Below are 26,760 nucleotides of genomic sequence, written 5' to 3' on the forward strand. Positions count from 1 at the left end.
ACTGGTTGTTGCTGCAGGCGGCTAGTCCAACACTTGCTAATGTGTAGTCACCTTTTTTCTCTAAATAACATAAGATCCAGATGTTGGTGAAGAGATATGAATGGCAGATCTCCACTTTAAGCCAATAACAGATGTGAGGGTACAGCCTCACATTACCTTTGACACAGAAGAATTAGTTACACACGTACGATCACTCAGAATTTAAATTTGGAGTTCTTTTGACAAAGCCACTTTCACTGCAGAAAACTTGGCAAAATAATGTTGAGTCAAGGTTTCTGGCCCCTACTTGAGATTTCAACTGAGTGTCAAGGACTTCATCAACAAATGGAGTTTGCTCAGTTGTCTGTTAAACTCCATTTGCCAGTAAAGGCTGTAAGACGCCTTTGAAAAAGCTCATACGTGGACCTGACCTAAAATGATTTTGTAAAACTACTGGTCTTTATATCAAGATACTTATTACTTTAAACTACACTTTAAATGATAATTCCACTTTAATACTGCTTAAACATAAAATATGTAATTGTCTGCCACTAGGGGTGTCTCATCAGAACAATAACAAAGCAGATCAGGTGATTTAAACTGGTAAAAACGCTGAATACAGCGGTTTCATGTCAAAAATCAGTGTTTCTCCCAAGCTGTTTAGTATGGCAGTGGCTGGAACCGAATTGTGTTGCTAACGTTAACTCAGCTTTTCTGACAACTTAAGATCCAGAAGATGAATGGCTAAAATCCTTTATAGTTAAAACATATAGTTAAAAATTATTTAAAAGATCTAAAACTTGCATGAAAAAAATGTGGCTTAAAACTAGATAAAAAGTCAACTTGCGCCAGCTTCTGGCTTCAACCACAAACCTTTTGAAAATAACTCAAATAAAGTTGAGATTTTACGTCCAGTTGCATTTTAAAAAATATTGTAGATAAGCAAATGTACACAGTATGAAAACTGTCAATTTCAATGTCACAGTATACCTTAAAATCGGTATACCACTGCAACCCTACTGACAGGCTATAATGACCAAATGAAATGGACTGTGTCCGATTAAAATTAAATATACCTCTGTATTTCAGCATTGTCGGAAACATATGGTATAATTTATTTACACAACTCAACAAAACATATAACATTTATCTAGTAATTTTTAGACAGTTTAATGTGGAAAAGTCACTTTGAGTGACTGCATTGTTTTGAGTAATGTTGTATTTACATCATTTGTTCTCAGGTCTGCTGTGTAAAAGGTATCTTGATCTTAATAAAACCTCCTGAATAATTACAGCTTAACTTACAAATTTGACCATCAGGAAGTCTCTAAGCTGTGATGGATGTTTACAATGGAGTGATTAGGGAATTTACAACACACCTTTATTTTCTCTTCAAAAAATCTCCCTAAAACCTCTCCAGGCGTATTTTTTTAACTTATCAGACTTATTTTGAGGGATATCAACATGTCCCCAGACCTCAGCAATAACAGGGAGAGGACAATGGTATTACCATGAAAATAAGACTCATGTTGTAATGAACCAAAATAGTCTTTAAAGACATTAAAAAAACCCTGTGCAGGCCCCAACACAGTGCAAAATTATTGATTCTGTGCATAATTTAAAGTTTGTGTTTTCCTCTTACCCACAGTGAGTGTACCCGTCTGGACCTGCAGCCCCATTTGATGAGGTGAATATACAAAGGTTGCATGGTGCTATCATCACTTCCAGTGACCCCCCACCCCCCACCCCCCACCCCCAGGTGTGGCATATGGGTCATGAGAGAAGCAGGCTGGTGAGACAGAGAGACTGATGGGTGAAGTGAAGCTGAAGGTTCACAGGATGTGTTTAAAGGTTGCATGCATTCAGCAGTTTACCTGGCTCTGGTCATCCCCTCAATTCTGCACTAGTAACAGAGAGAGCGTGCAAAAGGGACAGAGAGGAAAAAAAGGAGTTTAGCAAAACTGGAGAGAAGAGGGAGAATTGAGGCAAGGAAACAGCTTACAGGACAGAGAAAGCATCTTAACAAGAGACACTATTGAAAAATCACCTTAATTTCGACACAAGAACAAACATCACAGCATTTGCTTTAGACCGAAAACAAAGTTGGGAGTTTTATCTTATGATTTACTAACATGCACAGTATCTGCCAGCATTACTGACATAACAGATGTTAGCACATGACAGCTTTTGTAATGTGGCCAGAAAAGTTAAAGTCATCTCCCTTAACATACTTGATTTTCCCCACTAGATTCATTCCAACAGTAAAAACACTGATGGTCATCACATGATAGACTGTGAGAGGCTGAAATATAGTGGGTTTAGTGCAAGCAGCTGGTGTTCAGCAGGAACTGGACTCCCCTGAAATACATCATGTGAAGGAGGAGAGGGGTTTTCACCTGGACCCAGCACAGATGTGACTTGTGACTTCCAGTGCTCAGCCAGTTGTTGTAGGTCCACTAAATACTGTCCATTTCAAGACTTGAACAGAATGTAAACTGCTACACTTACAGATATCACTATACTTGTTGATTGTCAGAGGCTGTAGCTTGGGATGATGTATTGGCACTGAAACGTATTCATTCACACTGTAAACCCCAATCTATTGATGAGACAAAATTTTCATGTTAAGTCAACAATTTTTGTATTTTGAGTTAATTTGACTAAAATGTATAAAGCCAATTTTGCCTAATTAGTTGAAGGCCAATAAACAACACTATAATTGTGCACTTAACATATTGCGGTGTGTTGGGGCTAAATGGGTGGAGTTTCCCAGCATGCCGCGAGACAATGTGTTTAAGGCCATAAGCTGAAGAGACTGTCTTCAAATGTGTTCTAAATGACACATTATCCATTAAGCGGTGATTAATGTTTTTATATTTCACAATGGTTCTAATGGATTACAGTTAATGTTGTGGTAAAAGACATTTTGCACCATAAGTGCAATTATTAGTTATTAGTTATTTAACACTCACATATTAGACATGATCAATATATCTTTATTAACAGGCTATGTACCACAATCATTTAAGGTAGCTGTAATTAAACCTCTCTAAAAAAGCCCACCCTGGATCCAGAGGGGTTAGCCAACTATGGACCAATTTCTAATCGTCCTTTTCTTTCAAAGATCCTTGAGAAAGTAGTCGCAAACCAGCTGTGTGACTTTCTCCGCAATAATAATTTATTTGAAGAATTTCAGTCAGGATTTAGAGTGCATCATAGCACTGAGACAGCACTAGTTAAAATTACAAATGATCTTCTGATTGCTTCAGACAAAGGACTCGTCTCTATACTTGTTTTATTAGATCTTAGTGTGGCATTTGACACAACTGACCATCCAATTCTGCTACAGAGACTTAAACATTTAATTGGCCTAAAAGGTTCTGCACTAAGCTGGTTTAAATCGTATTGATCTGATTTTTTCAGTTTTCAGTTCATACATGTTCATGATGAATCATCTCTACGTACTAAAGTTTGTTTTGGAATTCCACAAGGTTCTATGCTCGGACCAATTCTGTTCACTTTATATATGCTTCCCTTAGGTAACATCATTAGAAATCACTCTGTAAATTTCCATTGCTATGTGGATGATACACAGTTGTATTTATCGATAAAGCCAGAAGAACTGGATCAATTAACTAAACTTCAAAAATGCCTTAAAGACATAAAAACCTGGATGAGCACCAATTTCCTGATGTTAAATTCAGACAAAACTGAAGTTATTGTTCTTGGCCCCACACACCTCAGAGACTCTTTATCTGATGACATAGTTTCTCTGGATGGCATTGCTCTGGCCTCTAGCACTATTGTAAGAAACCTGGGAGTAATATTTGACCAAGATTTGTCTTTTAACTCCCATTTAAAACAAACCTCACGGACTGCGTTTTTTCATCTGTGTAATATTGCGAAAATTAGGCCTATCCTGACCCAAAAAGATGCAGAAAAATTGGTCCACGCTTTTGTTACCTCAAGGCTGGATTACTGTAATTCCTTATTATCAGGTAGCTCTAATAAGTCTTAAAAACTCTCCAGCTAATTCCGAACGCAGCGATACATGTGCTGACAGGAACTAAGAAACGAGATCACATTTCGCCTGTTTTAGCTTTTCTGCTCTGACCCCCTGTAAAATCCAGAATTGAATTTAAAATCCTACTCCTAACTTACAAAGCTTTAAATGGTCAGGCTCCGTCATATCTTAGAGAGCTCATAGTGCCATATTATCCCACCAGAACACTGCGCTCTGAGAATGCAGGGTTACTCGTGGTCCCTTAAGTCTCCAAAAGTAGATCAGGAGCCAGAGCCTTCAGCTATCAGGCTCCTCTTCTGTGGAATCATCTTCCTGTTTGGGTCCGGGAGGCAGACACCGTCTCCACATTAAAGACTAGACTTAAGACTTTCCTTTTTGATAAAGCTTATAGTTAGAGCTGGCTCAGGCTTGCCTTGGACCAGCCCCTAGTTAGGCTGGTATAGGCCTAGTCTGCCGGGGGACCTCCTATAATACACCTCCTATAATACACCAAGCACCTTCTCTCCTTCTCTCTCTCTCTCCTTTGCTAACACTCATGTCCTGTTACTGCATCTCGCTAACTCGGCTCTACTGCATGTCACTAACTTGGCTCCTTCTCCTGCCTGATGCCTCCTACTGCTGCTGTTATCATTAGTCATACCTCTACTGTCATTATACATATATGATTATTGTCACATACATATACTATCATATATTAATATATACCTACAACATATTGTACCACAATAGCTGTAATTATCATTGCAATATTACTTAAATTAATGTTGTTGTAAGCTATTATCATTACTGTCTGTCCTGCATCTCTCTCTCTCTCTCTCTCTCTCTCTCTCTCTCTCTCTCTCCCCTTATGTATCATTTTGTCATATGAATTACTGTTAATTTATCATGTTGATCAGTTCGTCCTGGAAGAGGGATCCCTCCTCAGTAGCTCTTCCTGAGGTTTCTATCATTTTTTTTCTCGTTAAAGATTTTTTTGGGGACTTTTTCCTTATCTGCTGTGAGGGTCCAAAGGACAGAGGGATGTTGTATGCTGTAAAGCCCTCTGAGGCAAATTGTGATATTGTGATATTGGGCTTTATAAATAAAGTTGATTGACTGTTTGATTGATTGACCTCCTGCCTGTGTGGATCTTAGAGTGTCTATCATAAAGTTGTGCTGAGGTGAAATAAAACGCACTTTCTAGTTCAGAGTTTGTCTGTTTGTCTTAATCTAGCAATCGAGAAACCTAGGCTCGTCTATTTTAATAATTTTTTAAAAAGGATGAAAAATATGTATTCAGTATTATGTCGATAAGGGTTGTGTGACACATTTATTTTGTGTCTGGTGTACTCAAAACTTTTATGTTACTGTACTAAACTAAACTACTTTTGACTGCACGTGGTTTCCAAAAAGATTTTAAGTTGTGTGGGAGAATTGGGGTTTACAGTGTAGCTTCTCTATATACAGCCATAAAGGAAAGAAACAACATATTAGAATTCATTTTCAGGTAAATATATCCTGACGAGAATGGGCTTTCATAAGTTTGAGCTGTGACATTCCCATGAATACTTCAACTATATAATAGTATAGAACTATATTATAATAGTATATAACACAATTTATGATGTTATTTTGACATAAAATTATAATAAAGTTTGAGGCATTATTCATTACAGGTTTTTGTTATCTATAAGCCAATGAGAAGTTTACAGAGAACCTTGACAGCTGGCATGACTAGCACAGATTAGTGAACATGACACCCAACATAAAATCAAAGCATTTCAGGTGGGTCTCACACTTTTGAATGGATACAAAAAACCCACGGACCAGACTGGTTATTACCATGTGTCACTATTTGGCTCACAGGTTGTACTGCAGCCCAGTCAAATCTTGGCATTGCACGTTTCTGCAAACCATGGATACATTTTATGTTTCATTTGTGTCATATCACAGTTTATGAGCTGACTTTGTCATTAAGAGGTGAAAGGAATGGTGGATGGTGTATCACCTATGTAAAACCCCTACCAAGCTGCAGACCACTGCAGACAACTGTTTGAGACTAAGGCCCAATCCCAATATCCCCCCTTTTCCACTACCCCTTAGCCCTTGGCACTACCCCTTGGCCCTCGAAATGAAGCAACGAGTCGTAGGGGTTGAAATCTTTCCCTAGGAATTGGGACACCACTCACTACGTCACCGCGGCGGTTACGTTCACGCATACGTAACTATTTTAAGCAGGAAGCTGCGAGCCATCTACATTTCAACCGGCATCTCCAATGGAGTCTCCGGCTGAGTTAATCCTACCGATCGCGTTTGCTGTATTCATCATGCTTCGTTTGATGAACGGCAGGCGATAGGGGACAACGGTAACATTAGCAATGTATGAACTTTTCCCCCCGTCTCTTGCTCGGTGGTAGCCATGGCGACGTCTACCCCTCACTGGAAAGTCAGCATCTGAAATCCCTCGCTCCAAAGGGCTAATTTCATACCCACTATCCCTTGTTATGCTCCCTACCCCTACATGCAAAAAGGAATTGGGACACCCCTACCCCTCGCGGGAACGCGCAAACCTAGGGGTAGGGCTAAGGGGGGGTATTGGGACGGGTCTTTACAAATAAAACCAGCTGTTTTGTAGTGAGTCACTGCTGCATTTCCAGTGAATTGTTAGCCATCAAATGTATATGTGTTTTGCAGAAACATGCAATGCAGCATTTTTCTGGTGATTGGGTTGTGTGCTGAATTAAACAGCCTTCACCAAACAGTCTGAGCACTTGCATCACTTGTAGCAACCGCCGACTGAGGGACATGTCATACGAGGGTATGCTTCAGGTTTTCTGTATTTATGTTGCTTTAGACTATATGCACTAAAATACCTACTTTCAGTTGAAACTACTGCTATTAATTTTGAGTTAAAAACTTACCACTTCTTTCATCTGTCAAGCATGGGGGTAGTATCACACATTGTATTTTAAGGCATAGAAAAAATATGATAAATTTCAAAATTGGAATGAATTGACTGAAATAGGAAATCAGTGATAAGGCTTAGGTAAAAAGCTGGGCTTAAACTCTACTTGTTTAGAATGGAAAGAAATACCTGGGAGTTTAGACTGTCCTCAAACTACTAGGATCACAAGGGATAACAAGGTGCATCTTACTTAGAGGTAAACAGTAGAGGGATGATTCTGACAGCATTATGCTACCAAACATTCATGGTCGTCTTGGGATGTTTGGAAGCTAACTGGAAGTCTACAGTCTACAGGAAATAAAAGGTCCTCTACAGCCACTACACAGCAGCTACTGGATTATTGCTATTGCTGCCTCACATATATCTTACCAGCGAAGAAGAGGGGGGACTTATGGCGCAACTCTTCCATTTTCTGGGCAAACAAGGCGTTCATCTCGCGCTGCAGGGTGCCTACAGCCCTCTTGCGGCTGTCGAGGACAGAACGTGGAGGCAGCATAGGAGGTGACTCCAAGCTGCTAAGACTGCCAAAGCTTTCACAGCTGCTACTGTCACTGAGTGAGAGACTTTCATTTGCATTACTGTTTGTGAGCGGGGCTAACGTTGACCCGCAAACAGTGCCATAGTTGGGGGGTGTGGCCTGCTGCCAATGGAGGTTGGTCCTGCAGTCTTGTGTGAGGCTGTGCACTGGTGTTACAGTGTTGGGACAGCATCTTCTGGGAACGCTGCGGGATCGAGCGCTCCTCTGTGCCTCAGGCTGAAGTCGGATACGCTGGGCACCCATAGTTTGCCTGGCTTTGGTTCGAGAAAAGGCAATAGGCTGGATGAGAGCCTTGGGGGAGTACTGAAACTGAGCCTCTGTGCATGACTTAGGGAGGGGAGGAGACTGCTGTGACTCTGTCTGGGCAGCAAGAGGCTGGGGCTTGGCTATGGGCTCTGGCTGAACTTGTCTCTTGGTTGAGGAGGTGAGGTTACTTCTCTCCTGTCTCTCCCCATCTGCCACTTTGGACTTGCATTCCTGTCTTTCTTTAACCTGACCCTTTCTTTCAGCCTCTGGACTCTCCTTGGTGCCGATCACACATTTAATACAGTTGGAGGACATGCCCACCCTGCCTGAGCTATTAAGTGCGACACGAGCAAACACCCCTGGCTTCGTGTCCAGTGGGTCATGAAAGCGGAGCCGACTGGACCGTTTCAGAGGCTCACTCATGGGTCTTTGCTGAGCAAAATGTGGGCTCTTACCTTTACCCTCCTCGGGGTGAAAAGCCCCATTGGTATCAGGACAGTCCCAGAGGCTCTTGGCTTGCTGAGATGCCAGTGATTCCCTGTTGCGATTTTGTGGTGGTGTGGGCTTGTGAGAGGCGGCAGCGGAGGCCTTGTCCCTGTCCTCAGACTCTCGTTCTTCACTGGCGCCCTCTGAGCTGTAGTCTTTGGTGTCGATTGCAATCTCTGGGAAGCCCTTCTTGATTTTGGGCTGGCCTTTGGTGGGTGCGCTGGCAGTGCGGCGCAGCAGGTGGGCACCAAATGGGTGTTTACGGCTGTGCTGCACAGCAGCATGGCTGTCTAGAGAAGCCTGCTTTGGATTTCTGTGAAACAGCCCTTTTATGCCGCTGGCTGCTCTGGCCTGACAAAGACACAACAAAACATCATCGTCAAACACACAACGAATCTCGACAAACCATAATGAAAAAGTCACAGAAAGGATATACAAGAACATATATTCTCCATAATGCATGTGACACTGGTCCACATTGCATTATTGCAATTATACATTGGCAATATTTGTACAGTGAGCATGCTTATCAAGTAACTAACAAAAGCCATGAATATCCATTTGCCAAAGTCATTTCCTGTTTTAACACGTGTGAATGACCACTCATAGTCTTTAATATGATCATTCAGCTGTTATCCATGCAACCTAGCTTTGAATTCAACTTAAATTCAAAGTGTTAGCCTGTCACTTTCAGCACCTGCATATCTGTATACAACAAGTGTAGTATCAGTAGTAAATTAATAGTTAGGCAAACACATACTTAAAGCTACCTGTCAAAGTTAAACACACAAAGTGCTGCCAAGGGTGTGTTTGTCTAAATACATATTAAATACAGTGACGCCAAAGACTGTGTGTGTAGGAACTGAAAATTTCTCATTTTGGTGCTCCTAGTTGTAGAACCATAATGTTTCTGACAATTACAACAGTGCATTAATGGGTAAGAAGTAACCAACTTTAGGTTATTTTTGTACATACAAAAATGTACGCCATCAGAATAATGAGGATGCTATACTCAAACACTGTAGAATTCTGAAAACAGTTGCTTTGAGATGAAGGGGGAAAATTTAGTTTCTTCACATGAATTTTTGTGTATAACCAATATAAAAAGGTAACTAAAAATGGTCAGTATTAAAGCTGGCCTTCCATCTTTTTACCTATTTTTTTCACTTGTGTGATCTTAAGATTACACAGATTAACAAAAAAAGAGTAACACTGTGTGGATGCTTGCTATGGCTTTAGGTGCTGCATGGTGATGGTCAAGCCTCACAGAGACAGGGGAAAAAATGATGACAATGATGAGGACAATCAGACAATGACATCAGTGATTGTGAAACTCACATTGTTAGACAATCTTTTAAATGACATTGGACCAGTCAAAAGAAATGCCAAACCAAATGGAGCTTTAGTGGGACAAGGCATCATATTACAGCCATTACCTACAACCCTTACCATTACTTGTTATCACAAGTTTCAAACAATGTGGAGAGAGAAGTAGATCCAAACAGTCAGAATGTTCACCACTGTGGTGAATTGCTTACTGGAGAACTATCAACAGGAAAGCAACAGTACAGACAAAAAGACAAGAATATAGAGGGAAAAAAGTCTTTGTTTAAAAAAATGTTTTAAAAAAAGGGAACTTAAAACAAAGTCCAACATTATGGCAAAGAGACTTGTGTCACCCGGACGTAGATGAAAAGCTCAATATTATTGGCATTACCCTGTTCATCTAGAACTGAGATAAGTCAAGGCATGTTCAGCCTAGCTTGGGTCAAAAACTGGAAATGCCTTTACCAACTTTTGGAGCAATGCATCCAGTGGTTGTCTAGATATTTCATTTGGAATTTATGTATTGGACCAATGGGTCTCCACATGCAGCGCTGTCTCCTAGAAATTACATTTTTATAGAACTAATTTGAAACAGCAAATACGAAAGGTAACACCATGCAAATTTTCTATTAACACAATAAAGAAATGTTGCTAATTGTCTTACCTGTTAAGTTGCAAAAATGTTGATAGCAACCGTCAGTGTTGGGAAAGTTACTTTTAAAATGCAATAGGTTACAGATTACAAGTTACCCTGTTAAAAATGTAATGAGTAATGTAACTATTTTTTATCACTTCATCAAAGTAATGTATCTTACTACATTTGATAATTTTCTTATTTCTTTTCTGACAAATGTTTTATACTGAGCAATACGGGTCTAACTATCCATTGATCTGGACTGATATATCAATTCAACGAGCAACTGACTAATATTGATCACAGGCCCCTGAAATGTATTGTCTTATAGTGGCAGACTTTGTAATATCGGAAACCAGTGATTTACACCCCTACTGAGCAATAAAGTCCTGAGATAAAGTGTATGAGTCTTGTACTTGTACTATTTTTCAAACCACTTTGCTGACCTGCATTGTCCAGAAATATGCCAAAAGGAAGCATTCCTGCAGGGCAAAAAGATTCTTTATATACATTTTTTACAGAAAAGAATATAATCAGATGTAACCCCTTTGTAATAACTTACATTATGATTAGTAACTGTAGTTTAATTACATATTTTGTCTCAGTAACTGTAACAGATTACAGGTACATTTATTTTGTACTTAAATTATGTAACTCTCTTACATGTAACTAGTTATACCCCAGCGGAACTAATCAGTAAAACATTCACTGACAACATATTTTAACTGTTTTCCACCAAAATAGGCAATACCCACTACCCACTTAAAGTGACCATAGTGTTATTTTTTAAAATTTAACCTAACTCACCATCTTTCCCTTACCTTAACCAAAGTGCTTTCGTTGCCTAAACCTAACCACAGACAGGAGTGTGGACACAAACCCAGTACTCAGGTGTGACAGTCCTGAGCTTTGTTTGTACACCCTCACCACCTCCCTGTGAATCCAGTGCAGCACTTAAATGTAGAGTTTAATTAACTCAAAAAAAATCTCTGAACATAATCCAGACAGCAATAACATTGAAACCACATTATCATTGATGCAATTACATAATATAAAAAGATTATTTCTAGGAGACAGGTTCTTTATATGCAGAGCCATGCTAATTGGGATAGAAAGCGGGGAAAACAAGATACAGTGACTGTGAGCCACTTCCTTAGAAATATCTATCAGTCCTACATCTCCAGCTACAGTGGATATTACCAGGTATACTCTAAGGGTGTAGCTGAAAGAATAGCAGCCTACAGTAATATGCTTAAAGAGCAAGGACATTACAAAAGAAGCGGAGTGAAAGCTTGTGGGTGCAGCTACAATCCAAATCCACAACCTAAATTAGTTGTGTTCAGACAACAAAAGTCTAACTAATCCTCGGCTTTGTGAACAGTGTGGGTAAGAAAGCAAATGCTTTTTTTTTTTACTTTTTAAATGTCAGACTGTTCCTTTAAACTGTCATTAGACACTGTCCTAATATGCTGGAATGCTGTGGTCACAAAACAGAGAAAAAAGATTAACAGCATTGGAGAGAAATAAAAAAAAAAGTCATCTGACAATAAACAACTATAAAAGAAAATGTCTCAGTAGGGATAAAAAGAAATAGCACACAAAATTATTAAAAAACAAGGGCAGACATAACAAGAGTATCAATGTCCTCAAAGGCACTGGAACTGAATACTCCTGCAGCACACTGGGAAAAAAAACTCCTGAGTTAAGAGGAAAAAATACTCTCTGAGAAAAACACCAGAGTCACAAAAAGTCATTGCAGCTTGGCAGATTTCCCGACTCACATCTCTGTCCCCTCTTTTGAATTCTTCAACTGTATAGGTTGAGGACGTTGGATCTACTTGGGAGGGTCAATGAAAATGCAGGCAGGTCAAGCCTTCATAACTCATGTGAGGCATGAGTTGGCCTTATTGTTTTCAATGCTTGCAGTTGGCTGAAAAGAGGGGGCTGTGTGTGTGTTTGTGGAGGTGGGATTTGGGGGGGGGCTCATGCAAGATGCCGACTGGGTCTCACTACACCTGAGTTTTGAGTGGCAGCTTCAGGGCTCCTAAAAATGCTCTGCCTTTAAATGGAGCGTTTGGAAATAGAGGGGTCCACTGAAATCACAAACAGACACAGGAAGAGAGCGAAAATCAGAGAAGGGAGGGGGTGGAGGGTTACAGAGAGAAAAAATGGGTGGGGTGGATGGCTAGAGAGAAATCACAACAGGAGGCACACAGCAACAGCTGAGAAAGAGGAAGTTCAAAGTAAGGACAATGTGAACAACACAGCGGTCATTTACAACATGGCTGGAGACAGCTGAGTGCATTGTAACTTAAGGGTCGACGGGAAATAAAATCAAAGCTTGTGTGATGACAGCAATGACTGCATTATTTATGACCCAAGAATGATATTTTAAAACAGAAATAACAGTGATAACACACACAGTTGATACATCTGCCACAATTCCAATTCAATCAACAACTGTTACTGCTGAAATTTATGTTCAGTCAGTCAGCGTTCCAGTTGAACCCAAACATGTTGGTTAAGGCTCAGTGCAGGCCAGTCAAGTTCTTCCACACCAAAGTCGAAAAACTATTTATGTACAGCCACTTTTGTTCACAAAGACACTGTCATATTGACACACGAAAGAGACAAACCCAGACTACTGACCTCCGGCCAGTTTGTTTAGAAACAAACTATGGGCTAAAATATCATTGTATGCAGGACCAATAAAATTTGCTGTTTCACTGAAAGCAAGGGGCAGAAATTCTGGGAAAAAACAGTTCCACAACTACACTACAGTATAAAGTATATATACTTTTAGCCATAAGTAAAACACATCAGAAAAAAACCCCTATCTTTTCATATAACTATTAAACCATATATGCTGTGAATGGTGTTGGTGTTACCATGTGCAATCACCTACCGTTTCTTCCTGAACAATTCAGAATTAATGTTACATACTTTACATTTAGTCAATGTTGTTTCCAAGCTTTTCTTTGATTGAAGATACCACACCTTTTTCCCCCAAATCCAACCATGTGCATGTGTTGGCAAAATGTAACATGTGCATTTGTTGTTTTAGGACAAAAACGGTAATTTGCGGTGCTGTACCAGTATAGTGGGGTTATTTTGAAAGAGACTTATGCAAACTGTACATTTCCTCATTTCCAAGTGTATTTTGAAAACAGACAATACATGTAACAGGCTGAAGGATGTCAACAACCAACGCACCCAAGTTACCTTTCATGTCATATGCTGACATGGAAAGTCCATGACCAAAGGTCAATATGTGACGAGGTCAGAGTGAGAATGTGTTGAACTTGCGGATACACTGAAATGCCAAGGATATGTTTAAGTTCATTAAGAAACATGATCTCCAATACAGAGGCTGTCCAACGAGACACTGACAAATTTATCTTTTAAACTGTAAAATGTCCCACTCAGTACAGTCATTTCTTAAAAAAACAAGTTTAGTCTTCACCAATGGAGTTAGATCAAGAAACTGAGGTTCTAAGAGAGAGTAGGCAGGGGTGCCTGCTGTCCCCACTGCTATGTGTGTTGGTGATCAGGCCATTAGCTAAGGCAATTTAATGTGATCCCCCAATATCTGGACTGGTAGTTGGCCAGATATCTCATAAAACTGCTTTATATGCAGATGGTGTTCTAGTATTTAGATCTAATCCTGCTGTATTAGTTCACAGCTTAATACAAATTATTTGTCAATTAAGTTTCTCTGGATACAATTTTAAGCTATGCCTTTTGGGGACTGACTAGCTGGCTAGATCCCTCTCTCCCTTCAGATGGTTCCCCCACAGGATTCGTGTATTTGGTAATATATATCACACCAGTGTTTCATCAGAAGTTTAAAACCAAGTGAAGTCTTGCAATATTTAACTGATTTGGCGAGATATGTAAGCATCATGGTCTAAATGTCCTCTTTAATATCTACTTTTTATAGAAAGCCTGAAAGCACTGAGCTTGAACTGGACCCAGTATCTATTTTCTGGTCTTACTGATATGCACATTACTAATGTACATCATTAAAAATGGTCTTTAAACATTTTGACATTCTGTTGCAACAAACATATATTTCTGTAAGGCTCCCACTATCTCTAGTTAGAATAGGATAATAATAGATTATATTATGCAAGACCTCCTTACTAGTCTAATACACTCCAAGGCCACTAACAAAATGTGGAAACACTTTTTTCAAATATGATGTTAATAATGTCATGTATCTATCATTTTAACCAGAGCTTTTATATGAAGTACTGTACATATTTTACAAAAAAGCCAAAAAACAAAACCTGTCAGCTGTTATATTACTGGATATTCAAAACTCTACCAAAAAATTCCAATATCAGTTGGACTCTAATTAACAAAGACTCCTACTCTACTGTGATTCATATGACTTAAAGTTCGATTATAGAGCAAAAGTAACACATTTGTTATATATTTTTAGCTGGCTTCGTAAGTGGTACCTACCTTACCAGTGATGTCATTCACAGCTATGTGAACAAAGATGGAAGCCTCCTCCATACCTTCCAAGTACACATGGCGATAGCCTGCACACACACACACACACACACACACACACACACATACACACACACACACACACACACAGTGACAGCCACAATGTCAGTGAGTCCAACAACACAATTCGGCAGATAGAAAATAAAAAAAAAAATGAAATACCTGTTCTATCCATCAGCAGTGAAACAAACTTCTTCTATGGTTGATGTTCTGCCTATTTTGGGGGAGTCAGTGGGTGTGTGAGTTGCTCAGCCTGGGAGAGCTTTAGTCTATGTGTGAGTGTATTTGTGTTGTTTTGCTTCATGTCAGCATAAATGTCCAATTCTATGCAGATGACACTAAGCTCTCTGTTTCCATTTATCCCTATGTGGTCTCCAACTTAGTCTTGTGTCTTTGCTATAAATAGATGTATGTTCTCTAGAATGTAAAAAAATAAATTATGTGCTACACTGTCATGAGGCTGCACAAGAACAAGACCAGATTTACTTCAAAATAAAAGCAGTAGGCATCCAAATAGTGTTTAAGTTGTGAAAGTCGGAGTCTGTATGGATTGGTCACATGGCTGCTTGTAAATGCCAAAGTTGTGTGACTTTGAGATCAGGCTAGTACATACTCGAGTGTTTGTGCTACAAATTCAGACTGCTGTTTTTCATGCTACAGAGCTATTTTATGGTGTTTGATCAGTATGGGTTTTTGTTGGCCTGCTCAGTTGGCTCAGGTGTCAGATGTTCTTCAACAAGAAGTATCAAGCAAAGATGCATCAGAGAATCGTTTGGCAGATGTTTAAACTGTTGATCTTCAAAAAAATATTCCAACATCAACAGTAACTACCACTCAAAAAATTATTTCTTTTTTTTTTTTTTTTTTTTTTTCTTACATTTATCTGTCTGTGTATGCATTAGGGATGTCCCAACAAAGGTTTTTTGGGATCAGATCCTTAACCTTTCATATTTGGTATCTACTAATGTGAGCCTAAGCTAATACTTTAATCAAGCTATATGACGCAGCTGCTTAGAATATTTTCAATTTAATGTAACCTCTCCAATGACCTTGAGAAGAGACTGTTTTTTGCTGCTTTTCCAGCAGAGATTGTGCTTCCAAAATGGTATTTCAAGCCTAAATATCATCTTTTCCAAATCATAACCCAGTGTTTTTTGTGCCTAAACTTAGCTAGACATTAAACTCAGCGTTGTTGAAATAAAGGTTAAAATTAAATTAAAAATAAAAAGTTTTTAATTAAGCTATAAAATAACTTGCAAATGTAATGTAATCCTGTAGATTGCAGAAACGTACAATGCTAAATTTTTACTGGTGATTGGGTTGCATCTTGTCATCTCACTGTCTGAAAGAATGCAAATGAGCATATGTTCCAAAATGTTAAACTATTCCTTTAATAAACTCTTCTTTTATTCTTAATAATATGGTATACCAAACAGTACTGGTCTCAGAATTATTCCAAAATGGTTCCTGATATTTGACAGGTGTAGCACTAATCATTTTTAAAGTAAATATTTTGAATCAAGTTGCATCATTGGAATCATATAAGAGAGTGGCAACAATGCTCAATGCCTGACTTTTAATCAACCTCCACCGCCCCCTCAAAGTTCTCTTATTCTCAGCAAATACAATTTTCATGTCTATGGAAATAATATCACTGTATCATGGTAATCAAAATGAAAAAACAAGGTTTTTAGAGGTGATCAAGATCTGTGTAAGACACGAGTGAGGTGAAGGTTATCCATCAGTTCCATCTAAAAGCAAGTGCTTCACCATGTCTTACCTGGCATCATGCTGTTGAAGGCTATGGTGCGCTGGCCGATGAAGTCCTGGCCTATGGGGTCATGATCCCACACGAGGAAACGCACGAGGGTAAGCTCAGGCATGTGGACCGTGAACACCAGAGTCTCCTCCCACATTGGGTTAAACCCTATGGGACGGTTCAGAAAGGGGGGAGGGGTGGAGAAAGGGGATGGAGTAGGGGTGGGGAAGAAGAGCACAGATGAGGAAAGAGGAATGGGGAAAGAAAAGAAGAAAAATTAAGAGAGAGAGCAAGAGAAAGTGTGACAAATAATAAGAGGAGAGGAGAGGTTTGGCAGATAAATAGAGAGGGAGCGAAAGAGTGATAGAGACAGAGGGCAGAGAGAGTGAATGGTCCGCAACAGAGCAATTCAGCACTCATCAATCATTCAGGGTGTGTATCTATGTGTGTGTGTGTGTGTGTGTGTGTGTGTGTGTGTGTTTCAGAGAGCAGACTGAGAGGTGCTGCCTGTGCACATCTCCTCATGCTGAGCTCATCAATTATAGATCAGAACCCAGACATCTCAAACACACAAACGCAAAGTGTACAGAGTGACATTCAACCAATGCATTGCTCTAATCAGCACATACATACAGTTATCACATGTCAAAGGCAAAGCAAAACAAACCACAGCGTTCCTCACGCAAACACCATGACATCATTTGTGACTCAGTTCACAGCAAACAGTAGTAAAAGCAGTCACTAGTCAGGCAGACCTCATGTATCCACAACAAACTGGCCAGTGACTCCACTGAAATTAACTGATTCTGCTCTTAGATTCCTCAGTTTCAGAGAGTTAACTTGACACCAGGCTGTGAAGCAGTGTTTTGCTGCCCTCTTTAGCTGAAAGTTTAGAGCCTGTTTAATCCCTGACCGATGTGGTCAGCAAAGTGTTCTGCTCTGGCAAGCTATTTCAACATTCAATAGGTTGCGGTTAACATTTAGAGATAATCACTGGATCACGGGATCTCTGATTAGATCCTAGACATCCGCAGATGCATTTTGACTTAGTCATGATGCATCTTTTTAAGTTACGATACCTGTAATTAGTAAGAAAAACAATTAAGATATCTATGATGAGGTCATAGAAGTCACCATGCCTTTTTTTTTTATCATTTATTGGACTGATGGCATTCACATTAAAGATATCTACAATGCATTTATGACTTGTCTAAAGTTTAACTCAAGACATCTCTCAAGTCAATGTTGCCTATCCAAAATGTCAGTTCCAGATGTCTCCATTTAAATTATTACTGGTCAAATGTAAAGTCTCTTCAATGTAGTTTTGACAAGTGATCTTTTCAATTAAAGAACTCTTTCATTGAGTACATTTAAAGATATCTTAGTAACCTTTCTGGGTATCTTAAACTTAAACTCTAAATTTTCTGAATTCAACTGTAGTATATCTGAAACTCTGAATCTGTAGGCAATGGTACAGGGTTTTGATACTGGAAGCATTCTGGCTTCCATTTGTAATCCAAGTAGTATTTACCATTAGCACTGGAGCGGCTGGTAAACGGTCCATGTAGAAAGAGGCTGGAATACAATCCTAGAACCCATCAGACAATGTGCCATCTAACTGATGACAAGGTAGCTGTTTTAAAAATGTATTTATCTGCATTTTTATGCAGATACCTGCTTACAGATACAACACGCACACAGAGAAAGAAGTCTTGGCCCAGATTTCTTCTGGTTACACTGAAACCCTTGAAATATTAGCTGTTGCCACAGGTGGATTATCGTCTACAGACTGATAGCTAATGGGTCCTTAGACTGGGTCATAAGCAGAATCTCCCAGTAATATAGTAATGATGTTGAATTGCTTCAGGAGTTTCTCCATGTGCTTCCCAACCTGTCAGCTTCTGAACAGTACTTTTAGTCAATTCCAATTGTTCAAGTTTAAAGCCCCTTTCACACTGCCAGATTTTCCGCGAATGTTGGGCCGTTTTGCCGGCAAGCTGCAAGCGTTTAGACACACAAAGCCGGACTGGCGAGTTGATCTGAGGTGCCCAATTTTCAGCCTCCTTGGGTAGTCATGTTGGCAGAACCCTTTTAGTTTAAACAGACCAAGGTGGCCCTCCGCAACGGGAGGGGCAGTTGAAGACTTGTGGGAAGGGCTGTTGATGACGCCGCACATGTGAGCCACTGGCTGTGGATAAACAGGAAACAGCTGATAGCAGGAATTAGCGAGCAGCTAGTAGCAAGAGGGAAACGCAAACCTGACAGACACTGTAAAGATGAGCAACTGGGGAGACAAGGAATTGCACGCCCTCCTTGTCCTTGCAAACGAAGAGGCCATTAAATGTCAGATGACAAGAACGATGAAGAACGGGCCAACTTACGAGAAAATGACTGACTAGCCACAGCTTCCCTCCCACGTCACTGTTTACGTCACACGCTGAGCTTGACATTTTGTTACTTGCTCACACCCCCCATTGCCCCGAACAAGGTGCATTCTGTATTAAAAAAAGTAGGTAGGAGGGCATTTTACCACACTCCCCGATTTTGTTTTTATACTGCCAATGCTGAAAAAGACCGATTGGGCTTTCCTGCAAATTTGCACAATTCCTGTTTAAAAAGGGCTTAAGTTATAATCCACTCAATGATCTCCTGTGTTAACAAAAGTTAACACATCTCGCCCAAATATCATTCACTGATTTACTCTTATTTAGTCATAAATTGTTCATTGCTGTATTCATTGCATTTTTTCATGGTTGCATTTATTCATTCATGTGTTTAGTATTCATTAATTTTATATGTAGTTAGTAGCTTAACTCTTTTCCCGCCATTGACAAGATATTCCGGCAATCAGTGTTTTCACTTGTATAAGATGGGAGGGGTGCAGTTACATATCTTGTGAAATAGAACAACACTGCTGGAAATCAGAAGAAGATGATGTTTATGGAAATGTAGCAGCTTGTAAACTGCACGAAAATGCCGACAGCAACGGGGAAAGTATAGGGTTGCGCAAGCCATGCAGATGTTAGTATGCTGAATCCTGTTTGGACCAAGAATAGAGCTTAGATCGGACCCAAAAAATCCAGCCCGACCCCACCCGAGCCCGTGCATGTTCTGTCCGAGCCCGGCCCGTCCCTTTAACTGTAATTATGAGCCCGAGCCTGGTTTAAACCGGACATTTTTTTAAGGATACGAATGTGGACATTGAAGGCTGATTCTCATCTTTCTATCCGTGGCAAGCCTTCGTCATGTGTCTCTTAAGTGTCGAGGTCCCTGTCTTTTTGCTGTCGTATACCAGCATCGTGCTGCACTTGGTACACCCGACGAAGCCGACACACACATTATCACTGTCGACAACTCACATGTGCGTGGCCAGTGGCGCCGTCAGGTGTGATAAGTAGTTGGTTCCATAGCCTAGGTCTATTATGAGGAGCCCGACCTGTCCAAGCCACACAATCCAAACTTATGTAAGGAAATGAGGAAAAAAAAAAAAAAAATGTAAATGTGAAATTGTTTTTTTTTTTTTTTTTTTGAAAATGACATTCTTTGACAAAAACGCATTTTTCTCAGCTTTTTGTCCAAAATGTTTTGTTTTTTGTTTTTTTTTAACATGAAAATCCCCAAATTCAAGTGTTAATAAAAAAAGACATGGAATAAGATAGAATAAAATGTTTGGGTTTTTTCTGTTTAAAAATAGAGGGTCTCTTGTCTCGTTTCATGTATATACTGTTTACACATTCATAGAACAAATTATTCTGTGGGTCTCGAAAGATCAATGAATATAATCAAAAATGCTGGTGGTAGCTGGCAACTTAAAAATAATACTCTGGTGTGTAAAGTGTTAAGAAAGAAACTTAAGGAACTTACTTATGTGGTTTGTGTGTACGAAGTATCAACCTCCAGTATTAAGAGTAAATTATTTCATTTTCCCCTTTTCAAAGGATGGTGCCTCGAGATGAATTTAATATAAGGTAAATTCTGTCATTTGGAATAAATACTGATTATTTCTGATAGCCCGAAATTGAGTGCAATTAACTCTATGTCATGGATGACAACTGGTCAGTCTTGCCTGACTTTTGGGTGGATAATGGAATCATTTTGACTGGACTGCAGCCTGATTAAGGTCCAACTCTGTTATGTGAAACCTGGATTACATGTCTGACTTTTAGTTGAGAAATCTTACTGCGTTAACTTTTGGTTATGTCCTGTGCCATGCAGAAAAAGGCTGGTATGATGGAAGCAGTCTTACAGCACACCAGGCTTTTGTTAACTCTATAAATGTAGAATCTGATCAGTATCAAGTCACCATTGCTTACTTAATATGGAGTATTTTTATGGCAACAGGCAGACTTGATCGCAAAGTATCTGAAGTTTATGAAGAAAGATGAACCTGAATAATTCACACCTCCATCAACTCACCATTATCATCCACCACTCTGGTCTGCTCCTTGCAGCAGTCCACTGGGAGGCCAATGATCTCCACCTCCACGAAGGGATCAATGATCTGACAGAAAGACGTTACACAGTGTCAAGTTGTTGCTTCATACTAACCTCTCACTCTGATGGAAAGTTTCAATGATCATGTTCAATGAGCGTTTTTTTTTTAAACTGTGGAATAGTCTGACTTAAACTATGGTGTAAAACCACCATTCCAGATAATTTTGCTCCAGATTTTGATTTGGCCTGTATTGTATTCAACACACTTACATCTATAGACACTAATATGTCAAACCAAAAAAAAAAAAAATATATACAGTACAGGCCAAAAGTTTGGACACACCTTCTCATTCAATGCCGTTTTCTTTATTTTCATGACTATTTACATTGTAGATTCTCACTGAAGGCATCAAAACTATGAATGAACACATGTGGAGTTATGTACTTAACAAAAAAAGGTGAAAGAACTGAAAACATGTTTTATATTCTAGTTTCTTCAAAATAGCCACCCTTTGCTCCGATTACTGCTTTGCACACTCTTGGCATTCTCTCGATGAGCTTCAAGAGGTAGTCACCTGAAATGGTTTTCCAACAGTCTTGAAGGAGTTCCCAGAGGTGTTTAGCACTTGTTGGCCCCTTTGCCTTCACTCTGCGGTCCAGCTCACCCCAAACCATCTGGATTGGGTTCAGGTCCGGTGACTGTGGAGGCCAGGTCATCTGCCGCAGCACTCCATCACTCTCCTTCTTGGTCAAATAGCCCTTACACAGCCTGGAGGTGTGTTTGGGGTCATTGTCCTGTTGAAAAATAAATGATCGTCCAACTAAACGCAAACCGGATGGGATGGCATGTCGCTGCAGGATGCTGTAGTAGCCATGCTGGTTCAGTGTGCCTTCAATTTTGAATAAATCCCCAACAGTGTCACCAGCAAAACACCCCCACACCATCACACCTCCTCCTCCATGCTTCACAGTGGGAACCAGGCATGTGGAATCCATCCGTTCACCTTTTCTGCGTCTCACAAAGACACGGCGGTTGGAACCAAAGATCTCAAATTTGGACTCATCAGACCAAAGCACAGATTTCCACTGGTCTAATGTCCTTTCCTTGTGTTTCTTGGCCCAAACAAATCTCTTCTGCTTGTTGCCTCTCCTTAGCAGTGGTTTCCTAGCAGCTATTTGACCATGAAGGCCTGATTCGCGCAGTCTCCTCTTAACAGTTGTTCTAGAGATGGGTCTGCTGCTAGAACTCTGTGTGGCATTCATCTGGTCTCTGATCTGAGCTGCTGTTAACTTGTGATTTCTGAGGCTGGTGACTCGGATGAACTTATCCTCAGAAGCAGAGGTGACTCTTGGTCTTCCTTTCCTGGGTCGGTCCTCATGTGTGCCAGTTTCGTTGTAGCGCTTGATGGTTTTTGCGACTCCACTTGGGGACACATTTAAAATTTTTGCAATTTTCCGGACTGACTGACCTTCATTTCTTAAAGTAATGATGGCCACTCGTTTTTCTTTAGTTAGCTGATTGGTTCTTGCCATAATATGAATTTTAACAGTTGTCCAATAGGGCTGTCGGCTGTGTATTAACCTGACTTCTGCACAACACAACTGATGGTCCCAACCCCATTGATAAAGCAAGAAATTCCACTAATTAACCCTGATAAGGCACACCTGTGAAGTGGAAACCATTTCAGGTGACTACCTCTTGAAGCTCATCGAGAGAATGCCAAGAGTGTGCAAAGCAGTAATCAGAGCAAAGGGTGGCTATTTTGAAGAAACTAGAATATAAAACATGTTTTCAGTTATTTCACCTTTTTTTGTTAAGTACATAACTCCACGTGCTCATTCATAGTTTTGATGCCTTCAGTGAGAATCTACAATGTAAATAGTCATGAAAATAAAGAAAACGCATTGAATGAGAAGGTGTGTCCAAACTTTTGGCCTGTACTGTATATTATTTTGCCCGTGAAAAAAAATATGCTTGGCTGGGGGATTCTTTCTTATCTACCAGCCAAAAGGCCAAACGTTAATTTTGGACCTTGCCCACAAAACAACTCGATCACAAAGAGTTCACTTTTCAGTATCATCAGATTTGGTTATGCTAGTAGCAGCTAATATAGCCTGCAGCAGAAATGAGCAACAGGCTACAGAGGTAATTCCTTTCTAATGCCACATGTTCAGACTTTTTTTTTTACTTTTCATAGTTGCAGTCTTCAGAACCAACCAATGCTAACCTAAGTGACATCATCACTTGAGGGCATTTATCCAACTTCACAAAGCTCCCTTTGGAGACATTCCAGGCTTTTTACTACTTTTTCACATATGTGAAAAGTTCCATTTTAAATTCACTGCCGTTTTATGTTGTCACCGTTATTTTTCTGCAATGCATAATTTATTTAACAAGTCAGCATAAAGCAGTTTGGTAGAATAATGGTGTTACTTATTCAACTGCTGTGATAAACTGAAAGATTTTAACACTTAAATAAAACACAAAATCAAGGTGTAGTTGATGTTTTAAAAAAGCAAGTGTTTCACAGACATGCTACAAGACTGAACTGAAATACTTAAAAGTGTAACATACTGCAATATTTCTCCTGACACCATGTCCTAACTGGATGTGAGCGTTAAGGCCAAAACACAGCAAACAGGCCCGTGTCAAAAAAATTGGCCATAATCATTTCCGATGTAAAACCATACACCAGTGGCAGCTAGAGGCACCGTCCCATTGTACCTTTCTCTGCTGTTATGGCAGCTCGACTCCTCTCCTCACCATGGATGCTAAGAGAACTCTGTAGCTGTTGCTTTGTCTTGTGTGTGACAAAGAACGGATGAGGAGAGACTTGTTGAGGTTGAGCAATATCCCGAGCTGAATGATCCACAGTCCAGACATTATAAAGACAGTGGACAAAAAGATATTGCCTGGTGAATCATAGCTCTAGAGATCGGCTCCTCAGGTGAGAAATCAACTTTTATTAAGGGTGTCCATGCTTGATTTTAAGTTAACGTAGAGGAGGAAGAGGTACAGATCTTTCAGTAAAAGTAGTAATACCTTTGAATGGTTGTCTGTTTAGGGGCAGCAGTGCGACATATCCCATGTGTGCTAGGGGCCGCATTACACTGTGTCGTGTTGCTCGCGGGCAGTTGGGACAACCCAATGGAAAACAACAGAATCAAACTGATTTAGTCGCTGACGCTTGCTCGTGTCACACCCAGTTAGGAGACGTTGTGATGTTTTTCCTTTTTTTTTTGGGCATGTATATAGTTTTAATGTATAAAGTATGTATATATTTATGATACCTCTCCTCTGTCTCCTAGCATAGAGTCTTTGGGTTTAGGCAGCTGTTGCCCACTGATGATCTTGAGCACCAGCTGCTTCTTCATCTGACCTGGTAGCGGGTCCTCCAGGTTTGGGTTAAAGGAACCTGCAAGAGAAAGAAAGGAAGTACTCTGTTTATTCGTGATCCCTTACTTATGTAGTTTAATTATTAATTCCCAAAATGACCATTTTCATCATAATCATTTACACTGCTGATTATAGTAATCATATTTGAACAACAACTAATAGTACAATCCATGTTCTTCTGGAATGATACATTTGTAGAAACTACTGTAACAGGCTCCTTTCTTGCCTGATTAAAAAATATTTTGATTAACTCCAGAATGTACAGAATTCAGCTCCACGTTTTTTAACTAGAACCAAGAGACATGATCACATCACTCCAGTTTTAGCCTCTTTACAATGGCTCCAAAATATGTTTAAGAATAGATTTTTAAGATTTTAATGATTACTTTTGGTCTTTCTCCCAGCTATATCTCTGACGTCTTAGTACTGTACATGACAGAATGTTCTTCGAGATCCTCGGGCAGAAGTCTTTTGTCTGTTCCAGAGGCCTGGCTGAAAACTAAAGGGGACAGAGCATTTGCTGTCAGGGCCCCGAGCCTCTGGAACAATCTTCCCGAGGAAATCAGGTCAGCCGAGTCAGTTATCTCTTTTAAGTCCCTTCTTATAACATACTTTAATCGAGTGTTGTGTTTATCAAGGATGTTATTAGTTCTTTCAAAAGTTGCTGTTTTCATGTCTTGTCTATTTTAATTGTTGTCATGTAAAGCACTTTGTAACTCTGCTTCAAAAGGGCCTATAGAGGCCCCCAGTGGTTAGGGCAGGCATCCCATGTACAAAGGCACTGTCCTTGCCACAGTGGCCATGGGTTTGTTTCCAGCTCATTGCCATTTGCTGCATGTCATCCCCTCTCTCTCCCCCTTTCACTGTTAACCCTGCCTTTTAAATAAAGGCCAAAAGCCAAAAAACAATCTTCAAAGAAAAAAAGTACTTTATAAATAAAGATTATTATTGTTATCATTTGTGATCAGGCCCACCACAGCTGTGCCGTCAGCAAACTTGATGATGGTGTTGGAGTTCAAAGCGGCTATACAGTCGTGTGTGTACAGGAAGTTTTTTAACCCCACTGCAGTACCTGACCAGTGTTCTAATGCTCACACATCATCAAAATAAGCAGGACCACTAAACATTCTGGATTTCAAACCCGACAGTGCAAAACTGATATGGCAATACTGAAGTATTCCTGAGGTGTATGTTAAAACAAACTCTGTATTTCTCACTAAAATAATGTGAATAAATCTTTTTCTACATGCTGACCTTCACACATGCAGGCAGGCTTGAGAATGTAGCCACAGTTGCCATTGCTGTAGAACTTGGCTCTGTTGAGCTGGAGGACCCGGCCCTCTGACTGGTAGTTGAGTGCAACTGAAATCAAAGCATTTCAACTCATTATCGTCTGCAGGATGAATGTTTAACTTTAATGTGCTACTGTGGGAACGAAAAGGGTCAGCAACAACACTTCAGCTTACTGACAGCCTCATTCAGGCTTGACAAATAAACTTTAATAAAAGCAGTGGCAGCAGCGTGGATCATGTAAGACCACTTTGGATCCAATGATCATGAAGCACATGGTGGGTTGGGTTTAGCTCATACCAAGCTGGCAGCCGGCGCTCCAGAAGGGCTGGGGGTTGAAGTTGGAGGAGTCCACACGGTAAGAGGAAGGGTAGATACGGGAGAGCTGTCGCTGGTTGAAGCTGATGAAGGCTGAAGCTTTCTGCTGCATCACCTGATGGGCTTTGGTCTCACTGAGTGACGACACTTGCCAGCTGCAGTTAGCTAACAGGGTCAACACAAAGACATGTTTGTTTTCTTCATCAGGCAACATTAATTCAGTTTAAATGTTATCAAGTAGGGTTCACCTGACAGTTCTGAAGATTGAACTGCTGATAGACAACATTATACAAATTTGTCTGTTCAAAGGTATAATGGAACTACAGTGCTGTGATTAAAGGTATATTATGCAGGAACTGTTGTTATTGTGTGTAAACAGTATTGCCAGCCAACCTGAAAGCAAACCCCAGATTTGCTCTCGTTTTGGAACAAGCTTCGTCCACTTGGAATTCTGCCTCATTATATTTGTGTTTTATTTAGCACCGCGTCTGCCCTTTTTGTGGCTCCCTTTTTACAAAGTCCTGACCTCACTTGCGCACTATGCCCAGGAATGTCCCAAACACAGCAAAATAAAAAGATGATAAAAAAAAAAATCCAGACAGAGGGCAGATACTCTGCAGATTAATACACCACCACACACCTTAGGAATTGATTTTTAGGAAAATCCTGCATAGTATAGCATCTTAGCGTCTTTAATGTTGTAGTTGGGAACTTTTAAAAGAAAAAATAGCTTTTTACGATATTTGCTGAAACTGTCAATGTATCTACATAGCGGTACATGAGGTAACTACAGGTATATGAGGCAACTACAGATGTAAGAATAATGATTAAGTAAACATGATGAAGAATTTGACAAAGCATTTGCTG

General features: G+C 39.9%; 1 protein-coding gene across 1 annotated transcript in view; it reads right to left on the reverse strand.

The window, feature by feature from the left end:
* plch2a (phospholipase C, eta 2a) overlaps positions 1–26,760 on the reverse strand; it is a 390,371-nt gene that overhangs the window by 4,588 nt on the left and 359,023 nt on the right. The window contains exons 16-22 of the mRNA XM_078170322.1: positions 25,876–26,058; positions 25,540–25,647; positions 24,180–24,304; positions 20,871–20,955; positions 16,476–16,622; positions 14,645–14,724; positions 8,187–8,568 (exon numbers count right to left, since the gene is read on the reverse strand). Of these exons, the coding sequence (XP_078026448.1) occupies positions 8,187–8,568; positions 14,645–14,724; positions 16,476–16,622; positions 20,871–20,955; positions 24,180–24,304; positions 25,540–25,647; positions 25,876–26,058 (1,110 nt within the window). The remainder of the gene's footprint in view (positions 1–8,186; positions 8,569–14,644; positions 14,725–16,475; positions 16,623–20,870; positions 20,956–24,179; positions 24,305–25,539; positions 25,648–25,875; positions 26,059–26,760) is intronic.

Source organism: Epinephelus lanceolatus, chromosome 8 (genome assembly GCF_041903045.1).
Source record: "Epinephelus lanceolatus isolate andai-2023 chromosome 8, ASM4190304v1, whole genome shotgun sequence".
Taxonomy (NCBI): Eukaryota; Metazoa; Chordata; class Actinopteri; order Perciformes; family Serranidae; genus Epinephelus; species Epinephelus lanceolatus.